The sequence below is a fragment of the Coregonus clupeaformis genome, unplaced genomic scaffold, assembly GCF_020615455.1.
Source record: "Coregonus clupeaformis isolate EN_2021a unplaced genomic scaffold, ASM2061545v1 scaf0013, whole genome shotgun sequence".
Lineage (NCBI taxonomy): Eukaryota > Metazoa > Chordata > Actinopteri > Salmoniformes > Salmonidae > Coregonus > Coregonus clupeaformis.
The window spans coordinates 924,376-942,579 of NW_025533468.1; the positions used below are offsets into that span (position 1 = coordinate 924,376).

The 18,204-nt window shown below is 42.2% G+C and overlaps 1 protein-coding gene across 2 annotated transcripts in view; it reads right to left on the reverse strand.

Annotated features, from left to right (window-relative positions):
- Nucleotides 1–18,204, reverse strand: part of LOC121546278 (leukotriene A-4 hydrolase) — a 27,725-nt gene continuing 9,521 nt past the window's right edge. For both annotated transcript variants that reach the window (XM_041857452.1, XM_041857451.2), the window contains exons 4-18: nucleotides 4,457–4,630; nucleotides 4,098–4,150; nucleotides 3,908–3,980; nucleotides 3,643–3,783; nucleotides 3,530–3,553; nucleotides 3,357–3,427; nucleotides 3,048–3,159; nucleotides 1,952–2,096; nucleotides 1,762–1,865; nucleotides 1,584–1,654; nucleotides 1,359–1,413; nucleotides 1,154–1,249; nucleotides 960–1,042; nucleotides 766–870; nucleotides 1–573 (exon numbers count right to left, since the gene is read on the reverse strand). In XM_041857452.1, coding sequence (XP_041713386.1) covers nucleotides 441–573; nucleotides 766–870; nucleotides 960–1,042; nucleotides 1,154–1,249; nucleotides 1,359–1,413; nucleotides 1,584–1,654; nucleotides 1,762–1,865; nucleotides 1,952–2,096; nucleotides 3,048–3,159; nucleotides 3,357–3,427; nucleotides 3,530–3,553; nucleotides 3,643–3,783; nucleotides 3,908–3,980; nucleotides 4,098–4,150; nucleotides 4,457–4,630 — 1,440 coding nt within the window. In that variant the 3' untranslated portion in view covers nucleotides 1–440. The remainder of the gene's footprint in view (nucleotides 574–765; nucleotides 871–959; nucleotides 1,043–1,153; nucleotides 1,250–1,358; nucleotides 1,414–1,583; nucleotides 1,655–1,761; nucleotides 1,866–1,951; nucleotides 2,097–3,047; nucleotides 3,160–3,356; nucleotides 3,428–3,529; nucleotides 3,554–3,642; nucleotides 3,784–3,907; nucleotides 3,981–4,097; nucleotides 4,151–4,456; nucleotides 4,631–18,204) is intronic.

Genomic DNA, 18,204 nt, shown 5'->3' on the forward strand with positions numbered 1-18,204 from the left:
TATTTATTATGGATCCCCATTAGCTGCTGCCAAGGCAGCAGCTACTCTTTCTCGGGTAAAGCAAAATTAAGGCAGTTATACAATTTTAAAAACATTACAATACATTCACAACACATTAAGTGTGTGCCCTCAGGCCATTCCTCTACTACCACATATCTAAATTATACATCCTTCAATTCAAATTCTGCTTCCTGTGGGGTGTGGCAAATTCAAATTCATTGTTTGAATTGAATTGAATTCAGAAATTCAGAATTGACCCCAACCCTGCTCGACGAATCACAAACCTTAATGTAAAAACAAACAGAAACAAGCCAATTCTGAATAGCTGCCAAGCAAAGTAGAGACAGTTATAAAAGGTGGGGGTGTGACTGGAAGCTTCTCTCTAGATTTCTAGAGATAACGCCGGTCTCTGAGTGCTTCCGGTGGGATTCCAATTAGAATCAGGTGCTCTTGCCGGTGTCCACCTTCAGGTCCTTGGCCACCAGATTGGCCGTTACCGGGTGCATGGCTGCCCGGTTGGCTATGAACACACGCACCGCCTCCTCACGATACTTATCAAAGTTATACACCTCTCTAAAAGAAGGGAGGGAGAAAGACAGGGATTAGGTAGAACACACGTACAAAAGGGTCCGTAAGTAAGAGAATAGGACTCATCATGTTTTTAACAAGATGCTGCCTAGAAATAATTTGATCCAGAAAGCACAACAACAACACATGGCATCTAATAACAGAGATTGTCTCTCAGATAGTGGCGCCGTTGGTTACTTGAAGAGTGGCCGTGTGAACTTCATCCTTCCCTGTTCTGTCGCCATCTTCAGCGCCATGGGAATGGCATCCTCCCACTTGGACTTGACACACAGCCGCAGCCACCTGGAAGAAGGGAGCCAACAGTGTGAGACAATGATACACATACAAACACTTTGCCTGTACATACTGCATGATGGGACTCCAGAACTCACCTGAAGCGGATCTCTGCGTTGATGAAGGCGTTGAGATGGTACACTTCCTGCATCCTCTTCACATGGCTGAGGGGGAGGGGCTCCTAGGGGGAGAAGATATTGTCATTGGTCTGCTTTGGATTCGGATAGAATGATCACATGGCTTATGGAAGGTTGCTATGATGACCAGGTGAGTGACAGTGAGGCGTGTCTACCTCTTGCAGGAGCAGAGACAGGAACTCTATGAGCTGGTGGGTGGAGAGAGTCTTCACATCCACCTCACTGAAATTCCCCAGATCCCCCTCTTTGGTCTAGAGGGAGAGAGAAATTAACATACAGTAATACTTCTAAAAATGCTATGTTCTATCATCATGAGATTCTATAACATACACATTATCAATGTGGAGCATGTATCCTCACCTTCACCCATCTCTTACACAGTGCGATGCAGGCATCTGCCATGGTGGTGTCGTATCTGGGGGAGGAGGGTGGCATCGATTTAACACACACCTCAGATTGAGTGGACAGGTAAACAGTGACACAGCTAAAAACAGACCCACAAAATAACAGTAGTGTGGCTCAAAGGTGTAACAGCCAGCCAGGTGAGTGATTCTCAAGTGAAATGGTTAGGTAAGGTAAACCCACTGTGGTTTGACGGGGGGCATCCCAGGGGTGTGCATCCAGGCGTTCCAGTCCACCTTATTCAGGATGTCCACCTGAGATCGGATAGGGAGCAGTAAAGGTGAAACAGAGAGAAGTTCAAGAGCCACAGCAAGGGGCTTTGATAGCAACTTGGTTAGGTGGAGAGTGGTGGTTACTGTACCTTGTTCTTAAAGTAGGTGAAGAGGTAGTTCTTCCACTCCTCAGTAGTGACGCTGCTGTAAGCAAACAGCTGGATGTATGACTTCACAAAACCCATAAACACCTCTGTAAGAGACACAGCCAATTACATGAAGCAAGTGACTTTTTTTTTAACTGAATGAAATGCAACTGTGTATGTGTGTGTCTCTCACCAGGTCCTCCCATGAGCTCCTCCAGGTGGTAGAGAAGAGCGAAACCCTTCTCGTAGGGAACAGAGGAGAAGGCATCGTCAGGGTCCACCTCATTCAGGTTGGGAACCAGGTTGGTCAGAGGGTTGTTGGCCCCAAACGTGTTCACCTGGGAGACAGAGGTAACAGATCAGATAAGGTCGGGCATACACAGTTGCACACGCACGCACGCACGCAGGCACGCACGCACGCACACACGCACGCAGACACACACACACACACACAGGTATAAATGAACAGGTAAGTGGCTTGTCTTTCAGTGAAGTCGGACACATTACTTTAGCCTTGTTCACACTGCTGGCCTCAATGCTCAAATCAGTTTTGTTTTTCAAATCCGTTTTGGAATACTGACTGTCCAAACAGCAAGTTACAAGTGACCAAATCATATTTCTGTGTGTTCAGACAGCAGTCATTTTCTCACATCTACGCTAGTTGTCATAGTAACAAAGGGTGTGTGCACAGTGGTGTAGGCTGATTGGTGGTGGTGCTCGTGCTTCCTATCACTCAGAAGTTATGTAGCAAGCTAAGGTGACAACAAAGCCTGCCATGGACGTTTCCCAGTTGCTTTGAATGATCAAAATCATAGTGTTAGAACACATTTAAAGCCTCAAATTATAAGATCTAACTTTCAAAACAAGTCCTTTTTGGTTAGCCACAGCAGTCAACTAGCTAGCCGTTTAGCTCTCCAGCACATTCACTAATTTGTTTGTAAACAATTAACAAGCTAGTTAGCTACCACATGTTCTTGTCAAACTGTAGTCAAACTGTAGCTAGCAAGCAACAAGATATGCCAAATAAAAACCACTTGAGAGCAAATTAATCCGATTTGACCATTTACATACAAGTCGCATGGCCAGGAATCAGATGTATATCTGACTTCAAATCACCTACGAAAGGTGGTTTGAAATGTGACTTGAAATAACCGATTCCATGTGCTTTTTGGCTGTTCAAACTCAGGAAAAATTTGAGTCACTTCAAACTGACAATATGAACAGGGCTTAAGTGTACTCCTGTGTGTACCAGGGTGTTACAGTGTACTCATGCATGTGTGTTCTCTCACCGATTCCTGCAGGTCCTTCCAGCCGCCCATGGCCTTGAACTGTCTGAACTGTTCACTCTCCATAGACCTGCCAATCATTCTCTCAAGGTACACCGTGTGACCCTCGTTCAGCCTGGAGGAGGAAGGGGCACAGACACTAATTATAAACTCATTAACTCCAGAAAGCGATCTTCCTTTTCTATCTCTCCTTCTCTCAATCTCTCCATCCCATTTGGCTGATACTCAGTTATGGCTAATTTGACCATGATAGCATTCCCATTCATTCAAGTGAGAAAAGAACATTGATAGTATGTTTTCTCAGTGTTGTACCAGAAGTGCTCCCAGGTCTTGTTGGTCACCAGGTTGCCAGTCCAGCTGTGAGAGATCTCATGGGCTATGACCTGGAGAGAGAAACAGGAGGACGACACAGGTTAACACACCCATACACAGATATAAACACATACTTGAGAAGACACGTACACCTGTGAACTGTGTTTACTTACATTGGACAAGGATCTGTCTCCAGCCTATAAGATAAACATAGGAACAAAGGAATGTTTAAAAAAAATACACAGGCAGGGGGATTTGGTATAGTGATGTGTGTAAGGTGTCTCACCAGCAGTGTGGGGGTGGCAAAGGTAAGGCAGGGGTTCTCCATGCCTCCATACGGGAAGGAGGGGGGCAGGACCAGGATGTCATACTGGCCCCACACATACGGCCCCGCAAGGTCCTCAGCTGTCTTCAACATGGTCTCTGTCTGAGAGGGTCACACACACATTTAGGCTGACATTTCAATATTAAACTCTGCTGATGTAGGATGAGTGGGACACAGACAAATTACCTACGTACCACACAGATACAGTAAATACTGATAAACTCACCTCTGAGAACTCAAATGCTGCCTTGTCCACAAACTCCTTCTCTGACCAAACACGAGACCTGGGCCCAATCTCTCTTGTAAACAACAAACAAACATTTGTTACTAATATTTCACTGATCATTTATTCATTTAAAATAATGAGTAGGAAAACAGGGCAATAGTTATATATATGGGTGGGTGTGTGTGTGTACCTGCTCTCCAAAGCTCCAACCACGATGGCAATGAGGTAAGAGGGCATGGGCACCTGGGAGGTGTCAAAGGTCAACAATGGTGAAATAAATCAATCAAACACAGCTCCAACACCAGTCTCTGACAATGCATTTCATTCAGATTGCAGGCGTGCTACGACCGTTCCTTTCGTTATCTGGCTGTTTCATCTAAACATTCCTTGTAATTAACTCATTATTGCTTGATCAGCAGCTACTTTGGCAGCGCTGTACCTTGAACAGTCAGGCCAAAAAGCAAGACTGACTGTATTAAGCTATGGATGACAATGGATGGTTGGATGGAGAGATGGAAAGAAACAGTGATAGAGAATAGAGACACTGACTGGTTGTCTGAAGCGGTAGATGACCCGGCTGCTGTCCTGGGGATCAGGCTCCTGTCCGTCCCGTACAGCACTCATCACAGCTACCAGCTCCTTGGGGACAGACACCTGGGCATAGTAGGTGTGTTTCATAGCGGGGGTATCCTGGCAGGGTACCATGCTCCTGCAATGGTTGGCCTGTGTGATGGACATTTCTGTTAAACCTTTATCATGCTTGTGTACTAGAAGCTCTTTCTTTGAACCTAGTTGCTTAGGCATTAACTTTGAGATTATTGATGTAACTAGGTCATATGAGATGGGATTGTGCGTGCATGGGTATGGGCCTGTTTCTAACCATGCTGTGGATGTGTAGCATAGGAACCTAGTTTTAGGGAAGTATGTACATGATGTCTGGGCTCACAGCCAAGAACTGACAGGGACAGAATGCGGTCGGACCACCCCACACCATGACTGACCCACCGCCAAACCGGTCATGCTGGAGGATGTTGCAGGCAGCAGAACGTTCTCCACGGCGTCTCCAGACTCTGTTACGTCTGTCACGTGCTCAGTGTGAACCTGCTTTCATCTGTGAAGAGCACAGGGCGCCAGTGGCGAATTTGCCAATCTTGGTGTTCTCTGGCAAATGCCAAACGTCCTGCACGGTGTTGGGCTGTAAGCACAACCCCCACCTGTGGACGTCGGGCCCTCATACCACCCTCATGGAGTCTGTTTCTGACCGTTTGAGCAGACACATGCACATTTGTGGCCTGCTGGAGGTCATTTTGCAGGGCTCTGGTAGTGCTCCTCCTGCTCCTCCTTGCACAAAGGCGGAGGTAGCAGTCCTGCTGCTGGGTTGTTGCCCTCCTACGGCCTCCTCCACGTCTCCTGATATACTGGGCGGTCTCCTGGTAGCGCCTCCATGCTCTGGACACTACGCTGACAGACACAGCAAACCTTCTTGCCACAGCTCGCATTGATGTGCCATCCTGGATGAGCTGCACTACCTGAGCCACTTGTGTGGGTTGTAGACTCCGTCTCATGCTACCACTAGAGTGAAAGCACCGGCAGCATTCAAAAGTGACCAAAACATCAGCCAGGAAGCATAGGAACTGAGAAGTGGTCTGTGGTCACCACCTGCAAAACCTGTCATTTTTTGGGGTGTCTTGCTAATTGCCTATAATTTCCACCTGTTGTCTATTCCATTTGCACAACAGCATGTGAAATGTATTGTCAATCAGTGTTGCTTCCTAAGTGGACAGTTTGATTTCACAGAAGTTTGATTGACTTGGAGTTACATTGTGTTGTTTAAGTGTTCCCTTTATTTTTTTGAGCAGTGTATATTATAAAAATAAAGCAAACTGGATGGAATATGGAGAAAAATGCACCAAATTATTTTTTCATCTTCAACATAGAAATGCTACCAAAAAGAATTTACTGAAACTGGTTACAAATGACAGAGTCACCAATGATTCACCAAATCATAATTTAAATGATATTTTGAAGGAGGAAGCTAAGTACTTTAAGAACATGTTTTCGATTCAGTCGCCTCCATCTCCTCTAACTGAAGCTAATTGTAGGGATTTCTTTTCTATTGATAATGTAAAATTAACAGCCATACAGAAAGACTCATGTGAAGGTGAAATTACAGAGGAGGAACTTCTGGATGCAATTAAAAACGTTTAAGTCCGGGAAAACTCCAGGGTTGGATGGCATACCAGTCGAGGTATACCAAACCTTTTCTGATATACTCAGAGGACCGTTATTAGCATGTTTTAACCACTCCTATGTAAATGGTAGATTATCAGACACTCAAGAAGGTCTGATTTCATTATTACTGAAACAGGATACAAGTGGGGAATATAAAGATCCAGTCCATTAAAAAAATTGGAGACCCCTTACACTTCAGTGTTGTGATGCAGAAATTCTAGCAAAATGTATAGCGCATAGAATTAAAAAGGTATTGTCGGATATTATTCATTCTAATCAGACAGGTTTTTTACACGGACGATACTTTGGAGATAATATAAGGCAAGTACTGGAAACAATAGAACACTATGAAAAATCTGGGAAACAAGGCCTGCTATTCATAGCAGACATTAAAAAGGCATTTGATAAAGTACGACTGGAGTTTATATATAAATGCCTGGAGAATTTCAATTTAGGAGAATCTCTTATAAAATGGGTTAATATCATGTATAGTAAACCCTAGGTGTAAAATAGTAAATAATGGCTATTTCTCCTAAAGTTTTAAACTGTCAAGAGGAGTAAAACAAGGTTGTCCACTATCGGTATATCTATTTATTATGGCCATCGAAATGTTAGCTATTAAAATCAGATCCAACAATGATATCAAGGGATTAGAAATCCCGGGACCACCCATACATAAAAAATGTATGCACACATGACTGTAAGTCGCTTTGGATAAAAGCGTCTGCGAAATGGCATATTATGATAAATGTACTATATTACATACTGGATCACAAAAAAATACAATTTTTACATTACCATGTAGTTTACCAATAAAATGGTCTGATGGTGATGTGGATATACTCAGAATACATATCCCAAATGAAATAAATGATCTCACTTCAATACATTTTAATAGAAAGTTAGCAAAAATAGATAAGATCTTGCTACCATGGAAAGGTAAATACCTGTCTATTTGTGGACAAATCACCCTGATTAACTCATTAGTATTATCCCAGTTTACCTATTTGTTATGGTCTTGCCTACGCCTAGCGAACAGTTTTTTAAATTATATGAGAAAAAAATATTCAATTCTATTTGGAACGGCAAGCCAGACAAAATTAAACGGGCCTATTTATATAATGAAAATGAATTTGGGGGACAGAAATGATTAAATATTAAAGCATTAGACCTATCAATAAAAGCTTCAGTCATACAAAAGTTATACTTAAATCCGAACTGGTTCTCTAGCAAATTAGTAAGATTGTCTCACCCCATGTTCAAGAATGGCCTTTTTCCCCTTTATTCAGATTACAACCACTCACTTTGAGTTATTTGAAAAGGAAATCATCTCCCAAATATCACTATTTCTAAAACAAGCCATAGAAAGTTGGTTGCAATTTCAATTTAACCCTCCAGAAACGACAGAAAAAATAATGCAACAAATATTGTGGTTAAACTCAAATATACTAAATTATTAAAAAAAACATTATTTTTTGAGAAATTTAAAAAAAAGGTATAATCTTCGGAAATTATATCATAGGTAGGACTGGTGGGGTTATGTTGCACATGCAGCTAACAAAAACATATGGAAATGTCTGCTCTACCCAAAATTACAACCAAATATTTGCAGCATTACCGCAAAAATGGAAGTGGGAGAAAGTAAGAAACTTGTCTGTCGGCCCTACATTAAAGAACATAATTGGTTAAAGAAAATTGGGATAAATAAAAAAGTATACCAGTTTCATTTGAGGACCAAAGGATTGACAGCTGTCCCATATAGATCGCAAAATAGTTCGGAAGAGATTTTTGACGTACCGATTCCATGGCATAGTGTTTATGAACTGATATGCAAAACGACGCCGGATTCAAAACTTCTAATTTTTCTATTTAAATTATTATACAAAACTCTTGCTACCAATATAATGTTATTTATATGGGGGATATAATCTTCCCAGCTCTGCATATTTTGCTGCGAAGAGACAGAATCATTAGATCATTTGTTTTGGTACTGTCCATTTGTAGCTTGCTTTTGGTCACAGGCTCAAGGAATGGCTGAAGGATTGCAATATTTACCTGGAGCTAACCCTGCAGATAGCATTACTGGGTGATCTGAAAAGTCATAGTCAATCGATCAATAATATAATAATACTTTAAGCAAAACATTTTATTTTCAATTTACAATCTGTAGAAACAATGAGAATAGAAGGGTTCAGAACTTTTGTGAAACATCACAGTACAGTTGAAAAATATATGGCAAATAGAAATCCAATATGGATGGTGTTAAGAGATAGGTGGGAGGTGTTGAATGGAGCTGAAGGATGGGACTAATAACTAATAACAACAAGATAACTAATGTAAAGCATACTGTGTCCATAATATGTATATAAACTCAGCAAAAAAAGAAACATCCTTTTTTCAGGAACTTGTTTTTCAAAGTTAATATGTAAAAATCCAAATAACTTCACAGATCTTCATTCAAATCAAATATTATTTGTCACATACACGTGTTTAGCAGATGTTATAGCGGGTGTAGTGAAATGCTTGTGCTTCTAGCTCCGACAGTGCAGTAATATCTAACAATTTCACAACATATCCCAATACACACAAAACTAGTAAGGAATGGGATTTAAGAATATATACATACAGTGGGGAGAACAAGTATTTGATACACTGCCGATTTTGCAGGTTTTCCTACTTACAAAGCATGTAGAGGTATGTAATTTTTATCATAGGTACACTTCAACTGTGAGAGACTGAATCTAAAACAACAATCCAGAAAATCACATTGTATGATTTTAAAGTAATTAATTTGCATTTTATTACATGACATAAGTATTTGATCACCTACCAACCAGTAAGAATTCCGGCTCTCACAGACCTGTTAGTTTTTCTTTAAGAAGCCCTCCTGTTCTCCACTCATTACCTGTATTAACTGCACCTGTTTGAACTCGTTACCTGTATAAAAGACACCTGTCCACACACTCAATCAAACAGACTCCAACCTCTCCACAATGGCCAAGACCAGAGAGCTGTGTAAGGACATCAGGGATAAAATTGTAGACCTGCACAAGGCTGGGATGGGCTACAGGACAATAGGCAAGCAGCTTGGTGAGAAGGCAACAACTGTTGGCGCAATTATTAGAAAATGTAAGAAGTTCAAGATGATGGTCAATCACCCTCGGTCTGGGGCTCCAAGCAAGATCTCACCTCGTGGGGCATCAATGATCATGAGGAAGGTGAGGGATCAGCCCAGAACTACACGGCAGGACCTGGTCAATGACCTGAAGAGAGCTGGGACCACAAAGAAAACCATTAGTAACACACTACGCCGTCATGGATTAAAATCCTGCTGCGCACGCAAGGTCCCCCTGCTCAAGCCAGCACATGTCCAGGCCCGTCTGAAGTTTGCCAATGACCATATGGATGATCCAGAGGAGGAATGGGAGAAGGTCATGTGGTCTGATGAGACAAAAATAGAGCTTTTTGGTCTAAACTCCACTCGCCGTGTTTGGAGGAAGAAGAAGGATGAGTACAACCCCAAGAACACCATCCCAACCGTGAAGCATGGAGGTGGAAACATCATTCTTTGGGGATGCTTTTCTGCAAAGGGGACAGGACGACTGCTCCGTAGAGGGGAGGATGGATGGGGCCATGTATCGCGAGATCTTGGCCAACAACCTCCTTCCCTCAGTAAGAGCATTGAAGATGGGTCGTCGCTGGGTCTTCCAGCATGACAACGACCCGAAACACACAGCCAGGGCAACTAAGGAGTGGCTCCATAAGAAGCATCTCAAGGTCCTGGAGTGGCCTTGGCAGTCTCCAGACCTGAACCCAATAGAACATCTTTGGAGGGAGCTGAAAGTCCGTATTGCCCAGCGACAGCCCCGAAACCTGAAGGATCTGGAGAAGGTCTGTATGGAGGAGTGGGCCAAAATCCCTGCTGCAGTGTGTGCAAACCTGGTCAAGACCTACAGGAAACGTATGATCTCTGTAATTGCAAACAAAGGTTTCTGTACCAAATATTATGTTCTGCTTTTCTGATGTATCAAATACTGAAATCCACGATCATCTCTTTTGTTTTGTTGATGTTGAGTGAGAGGTTATTTTCCTGGCACCACACTCCCAGAGCCCTCACCTCCTCCCTGTAGGCTGTCTCGTCATTGTTGGTAATCAAGCCTACTACTGTTGTGTCGTCTGCAAACTTGATGATTGAGCTGGAGGCGTGCTTGGCCACGCAGTCATGGGTGAACAGGGAGTACAGGAGGGGGCTTAGCACGCACCCTTGTGGGGCCCCAGTGTTGAGGATCAGCGAAGTGGAGATGTTGTTTCCTACCTTCACCACCTGGGGAAGTCCAGGACACAGTTACACAGGGCGGGGTTCCGACCCAGGGCCTCGAGCTTAATGATGAGCTTGGAGGGTACTATGGGGTTGAATGCTGAGCTATAGTCAATGAACAGCATTCTTTCATAGGTATTCCTCTTGTCCAGATGGGATAGGGCAGTGTGCAGTGTGATGGCATTTGCGTCGTCTGTGGATCTATTGGGGCGGTAAGCAAATTGAAGTGGGTCTAGGGTGACAGGTAAGGTAAGGTAGAGGTGATATGATCCTTGACTAGTCTCTCAAAGCACTTCATGATGACAGAGTGCTACAGGGCGATAGTCATTTAGTTTAGTTACCTTTGCTTTCTTGGGTACAGGAACAATGGTGGCCATCTTGAAGCATGTGGGAACAGCAGACTGGGAAATATTGAATATGTCCATAAACACACCAGCCAGCTGGTCTGCGCATGCTCTGAGGACGCGGCTAGGGATGCCGTCTGGGCCGGCAGCCTTGCGGGGGTTAACATGCTTAAATGTCTTAATCACGTCGGCCATGGAGAAGGAGAGGCCACAGTCCTTGGTAGTGGGCCTCGTCAGTGGCACTGTGTTATCCTCAAAGCGGGCGAAGAAGGTGTTTAGCTTGTCTGGAAGCGAGACATCGGTGTCGGCGACGTGGCTGGTTTTCTTTTTGTAGTCCGTGATTGTCTGTAGACCATGCCACATACGTCTCGTGTCTGAGCCGTTGAATTGCGACTCCACTTTGTCTCTATACTGATGTTTTGCCAGTTTAATTGCCTTGCGGAGTGAGTAGCTACACTGTTTGTATTCTGCCATATTCCCAGTCACCTTGCCATGGTTGAATGCGGTGGTTCGCGCTTTCAGATTGCGCGAATGCTGCCGTCTATCCACGGTTTCTGGTTAGGGTAGGTTTTAATAGTCACAGTGGGCACAACATCACCTATACACTTCCTGATAAATTCAGTCACCGTTTCAGTGTATACGTCTAAATTATTTTTGGAAGCTACCCGGAACATATCCCAGTCCGCGTGATCAAAACAATCTTGTAAAGGGTTTAAACACTGTTTCCCATGCTTGTTCAATGAACCATAAATAATTAATGAACACGCACCTGTGGAACGGTCGCTAAGACACTAACAGCTTACAGACGGTAGGCAATTAAGGTCACAGTTATGAAACTTAGGACACTAAAGAGGCCTTTCTACTGACTCTGAAAAACCCCAAAAGAAAGATGCCCAGGGTCCCTCCTCATCTGTGTGAACGTGCCTGAGGCATGAGGACTGCAGATGTGGCCAGGGCAATAAATTGCAATGCCCGTACTGTGAGACGCCTAAGACAGCGCTACAGGGAGACAGGACGGACAGCTGATTGTCCTCGCAGTGGCAGACCACGTGTAACAACACCTGCACAGGATCGGTACATCCGAACATCACACCTACGGGACAGGTACAGAATGGCAACAACAACTGCCCGAGTTACACCAGGAACGCACAATCCCTCCATCAGTGCTCAGACTGTACGCAATAGGCTGAGAGAGGCTGGACTGAGGGCTTGTAGGCCTGTTGTAAGGCAGGTCCTCACCAGACATCACCGGCAACAACGTCGCCTATGGGCACAAACCCACCGTCGCTGGACCAGACAGGACTGGCAAAAAGTGCTCTTCACTGACAAGTCGCGGTTTTGTCTCACCAGGGTTGATGGTCGGAATCGTGTTTATCGTCGAAGGAATGAGCGTTACACCGAGGCCTGTACTCTGGAGCGGGATCGATTTGGAGGTAGAGGGTCCGTCATGGTCTGGGGCGGTGTGTCACAGCATCATCGGACTGAGCTTGTTGTCATTGCAGGCAATCTCAACGCTGTGCGTTACAGGGAAGATATCCTCCTCCCTCATGTGGTACTCTTCCTGCTGGCTCATCCTGACATGACCCTCCAGCATGACAATGCCACCAGCCATACTGCTAGTTCTGTGCGTGATTTCCTGCAAGACAGGAATGTCAGTGTTCTGCCATGGCCAGCGAAGAGCCCGGATCTCAATCCCATTGAGCAAGTCTGGGACCTGTTGGATCGGAGGGTGAGGGATTGGGCCATTTCCCCCAGAAATTTCCGGGAACTTGCAGGTGCCTTGGTGGAAGAGTGGGGTAACATCTCACAGCAAGAACTGCCAAATCTGGTGCAGTCCATGAGGAGATGCACTGCAGTACTTAATGCAGCTGGTGGCCACACCAGATACTGACTGTTACTTTTGATTTTGACCCCCCCTTTGATCAGGGACACATTATTCAATTTCTGTTAGTCACATGTCTGTGGAACTTGTTCAGTTTATGTCTCAGTTGTTGAATCTTGTTATGTTCATACAAATCTTTACACATGTTAAGTTTGCTGAAAATATACGCAGTTGACAGTGAGAGGACGTTTCTTTTTTTGCTGAGCTTTTTATGAAAGAGCACAGTTAGAAATATATGGCATATAGAAGCAAACCGGATGGACATCATGAAAATGATCGGAGAGGTTGAGGGTAGAGGAAGTTCAGGAGTAAAAACAAACAAAATATAATTATTGTAAAATTGACTGTGTCCATAAAATGTATAAGCTGGAAGTAGAGGCCTAAGCGTTGTTGTTCACTAGTTTACTCCAATTAGGGAAGGGGTGGTGGGGCTGGAAAGTAATAAAGGGAAATATATTTTTTTAAAGGATATGTATATATACAGTGAGGGAAAAAAGTATTTCATCCCCTGCTGATTTTGTACGTTTGCCCACTGACAAAGACATGATCAGTCTATAATTTTAATAGTAGGTTTATTTGAACAGTGACAGACAGAATAACAACAAAAAAATCCAGAAAAATGCATATAAAAAATGTTATAAATTGATTTGCATTTTAATGAGGGAAATAAGTATTTGACCCCTCTGCAAAACATGGCTTAATACTTGGTGGCAAAACTCTTGTTGGCAATCACAGAGGTCAGACGTTTCTTGTAGTTGGCCACCAGGTTTGCACACATCTCAGGAGGGATTTTGTCCCACTCCTCTTTGCAGATCTTCTCCAAGTCATTAAGGTTTCGAAGCTGACGTTTGGCAACTCGAACCTTCAGCTCCCTCCACAGATTTTCTATGGGATTAAGGTCTGGAGACTGGCTAGGCCACTCCAGGACCTTAATGTGCTTCTTCTTGAGCCACTCCTTTGTTGCCTTGGCCGTGTGTTTTGGGTCATTGTCATGCTGGAATACCCATCCACGACCCATTTTCAATGCCCTGGCTGAGGGAAGGAGGTTCTCACCCAAGATTTGACGGTACATGGCCCGTCCATCGTCCCTTTGATGCTGTGAAGTTGTCCTGTCCCCTTAGCAGAAAAACACCCCCAAAGCATAATGTTTCCACCTCCATGTTTGACGGTGGGGATGGTGTTCTTGGGGTCATAGGCAGCATTCCTCCTCCTCCAAACACGGCAAGTTGAGTTGATGCCAAAGAGCTCGATTTTGGTCTCATCTGACCACAACACTTTCACTCAGTTCTCCTCTGAATCATTCAGATGTTCATTGGCAAACTTCAGACGGCCCTGTATATGTGCTTTCTTGAGCTGGGGGACCTTGCGGGCGCTGCAGGATTTCAGTCTTTCACGGCGTGGTGTGTTACCAATTGTTTTCTTGGTGACTATGGTCCCAGCTGCCTTGAGATCATTGACAAGATCCTCCCGTGTAGTTCTGGGCTGATTCCTCACCGTTCTCATGATCATTGCAACTCCACGAGGTGAGATCTTGCATGGAGCCCCAGGCCGAGGGAGATTGACAGTTCTTTTGTGTTTCTTCCATTTGCAAATAATCGCACCAACTGTTGTCACCTTCTCACCAAGCTGCTTGGCGATGGTCTTGTAGCCCATTCCAGCCTTGTGTAGGTCTACAATCTTGTCCCTGACATCCTTGGAGAGCTCTTTGGTCTTGGCCATGGTGGAGAGTTTGGAATCTGATTGATTGATTGCTTCTGTGGACAGGTGTCTTTTATACAGGTAATAAACTGAGATTAGGAGCACTCCCTTTAAGTGTGCTCATAATCTCAGCTCGTTACCTGTATAAAAGACACCTGGGTGCCAGAAATCTTTCTGATTGAGAGGGGGTGAAATACTTATTTCCCTCATTAAAATGCAAATCAATTTATAACATTTTTGACATGCGCTTTTCTGGATTTCTTTGTTGTTATTCTGTCTCTCACTGTTCAAATAAACCTACCATTAAAATGATAGACTGATCATGTCTTTGTCAGTGGGCAAAAGTACAAAATCAGCAGGGGATCAAATACTTTTTTCCCTCACTGTATGTATGTATGTATGTGTATGTATGTATGTATGTATGTATGTATGTATGTATGTATGTATATATATATATATATTTGCGAGAAGAAAAAAAACATATGGGGGATTGGAAGTGATGCAGGCAATTACATTGATGGAAGTTACAATCTATCTGCAATATTAAAGCTGATATACACCCCCAATTTTTTTTTTTTTTTACAATTTTAAAAAACTCACAAGCGAGACCTGTGGTTTCTTGCTAGTGTGGGTGTCAAGCCCCACATCCTCTAGGCAGACAGCGAAAGATTCTTGCTTGCTCGGGTCAAGGACCCATTTTGAGGAACTATGTCTGGGGAGATTTCCTGTTGTTTTAGCACCTATTTTTCTCAGAATGAGACCTTTTTCACAGTTAGTCTGCACCCTGTACCCCAGTTCCGTCTCATTGTCCAGCACATACACACACCAAGATCAAGTGTTTTGTACATGCTTGCATAAGATGACTTGCCTATATAAGGTTTCTGTACTCCTCGTGTCATTCGAGCTCTCTGGCGTACACCTCAGATGTGCATGCCCGACCAGCGCCATTATTGCAATAATTAATAGATCAATAAAGTATAATTGATTGAAGAAATAACACAGTTATCTCTTTATTGGGTAGAATTTCCACGACACCTGGAGGGGTTTCAGGTGGTTATTAGCTAGGGGTGTAACGATCCATCTACTATATCGATGTATCGATTTTTATTCCTATGATCCAACTACATCAATCTGTGCTCGGCGAGTTGGCCTTTTGGACAACATATATCAATCTAACATCGTTTTAAAATGTAATAAATCGATTGTATCGATACTAGGAAATAACCCATTGGATTTAAGCACGTCAGACTTTATATGGATGTTTTTTCTTAGCACTTTTAATGATAAAGGCTTTAAACATTACTCGATTCAGTCTGCCTATCCGTGACGTCATCGCCCCGCGCCAGCAGCAGCGCAAAGGCGCAAAGACAACAAAACATAGCATGGCGGACGACAGAGGAGAAGCCGACGAGCGAGAAATTATCAAGCCACCATTGCGGTCCTTTTTATTTTATTTTTATATATATATATTTTTTTTTTATTATTATTTTTTTTTTTGGGGGGGGGATGGATCAGCTTAATATTGCAGATAGATTGTATCTTCTATCAATGTAATTGTCTGCATCACTTCCAATCCCCCATGTTTTATTTTAATTTTTTATATATATATTCCCCTTTATTACTTTTCAACCCCACCATCCTTTCCCTACTTGGAGTAAATTAGTGAACAACAACGCCCAGGCCTCTACTTCCGGTCTATACTTACTATCTACACCTTATGGACAGAGTTAATTTTACAATAATTCTATATATATATATATATATATATATATTTATTTTTTTGCTCCTGAACCTCTTCTACTCTCAACCTCTCCGATCATTTTCATGATGTCCATCCGGTTTGCTTCTAAATGCCATATCTTTCTAACTGTGCTCTTTCCCAAAAGCTCCCAACATACAACCTATATACTTATTATGGACACAGTATGCTTACATTATTAGCTGTCTTTGTTATTATTTGTTGTTATTTGTTATTAGTCCCATCCTTCAACTCTATTCAATACCTCCCATCTATCTCTTAACACCATCCATATAGGATTTCTATTTGCCATATATATTTCAACCGTACTGTGATGTTTTACAAAAGTTCTGAACCTTTCTATTCTCATTGCTTCTACAGATTGTGAATTAAAAATAAACATTTTTGCTAAAAGTATTATTATATTATTGATTGATTGACTATGACTTTTCAGATCACCCAGTAATGCTATCTGCAAGGTTAGTTCCAGGTAAATATTGCAATCCTTTAGCCATTCCTGGACCTGTTTCCAAAAACAAGCTACAAATGGACAGAACCAAAACAAATGATCTAATGATTCTATCTCTTCACAGCAAAATCTGCAGAGCTGGGAAGATTGTATCCCCCATATAAATAACATTCTATTGGTAGCAAGAATTTTATATAATAATTTAAATTGAAAGATTCTAATTTTTGAATCCGGTGTCGTTTTGCGTGTCAGTTCATAAACACTATGCCATGGGATCGGTACGTCAAAGATCTCTTCCCAACTATTTTGCAATCTATATGGGACGGCTGTCAATCCTTTGGTCCTTAAGTGAAACTGATATACTTTTTTATTTATCACAGTTTTCCTTAACCAATTATGTTCTTTAATGCAAGGCCGACAGACAAGTTCTTTACTTTCTCCCCCTTCAACTTTCCTCTTCCACTTTTGCGGTAAGGCTGCAATTATTTGGTTGTAATTTTGGATAGAGCAGACATTTCCATATGTTTTTGTTAGCTGCATGTGCGACATAACTCCACCAGTCCTACCGATGATATGATTTACGAAGATTATACCTTTTTTAAACATTCTGTCAGAAAATAAAGGTTTTTTGTCAATTAGTATATTTGAATTTAACCACAATATTTGTTGCATTATTTGTTCTGTCGTTTCTGGAGGATTAAATTGAAATTGCAACCAACTTTCTATGGCTTGTTTTAGAAATAGTGACATTTGGGAGATTATTTCCTTTTCAAATAACTGAAAGTGAGAGGTTGTAATCTGAATAAAGGGAAAAAGGCCTTTCTTGAACAGTGGGTGAGACAATCTTACTAATTTGCTTGAGAACCAGTTCGGATTTAAGTATAACTTTTGGATGACTGAAGATTTTAGTGATAGGTCTAATGCTTTAATATTTAATAATTTCTGTCCTCCGAATTCATATTCATTATATAAATATGCTCTTTTAATTTTGTCTGGCTTGCCGTTCCAAATAAAATTGAATATTTTTTTCTCATATAATTTAAAAAAACTGTTTGCTAGGCGTAGGCAAGACCATAAGCAAATAGGTAAACTGGGATAATACTAAAGAGTTAATCAGGGTGATTTTTCCACAAATTGACAGGTATTTACCTTTCCATGGTAGCAAGATCTTATCTATTTTTGCTAACTTTCTATTAAAATTTATTGAAGTGAGATCATTTATTTCCTTTGGGATATGTATTCCGAGTATATCCACATCACCATCAGACCATTTTATTGGTAAACTACATGGTAATGTAAAAATTGTATTTTTTAGTGATCCAATACGTAATATAGTACATTTGTCATAATTTGGTTTTAATCCAGAGAGGTTAGAAAATGTATCTAGATCCTCTATGAGGCTGTGGAGGGATTCTAGTTGTGGATCTAAAAGAAAACATGAATCATCTGCGTACAATGACACCTTTGTTTTTAAGCCCTGTATTTCTAATCCTCTGATATTATTATTGGATCTGATTTTAATAGCTAACATCTCGATGGCCACAATAAATAGATATGCCGATAGTGGACAACCTTGTTTCACTCCTCTTGACAGTTTAAAACTTTCTGAGAAATAG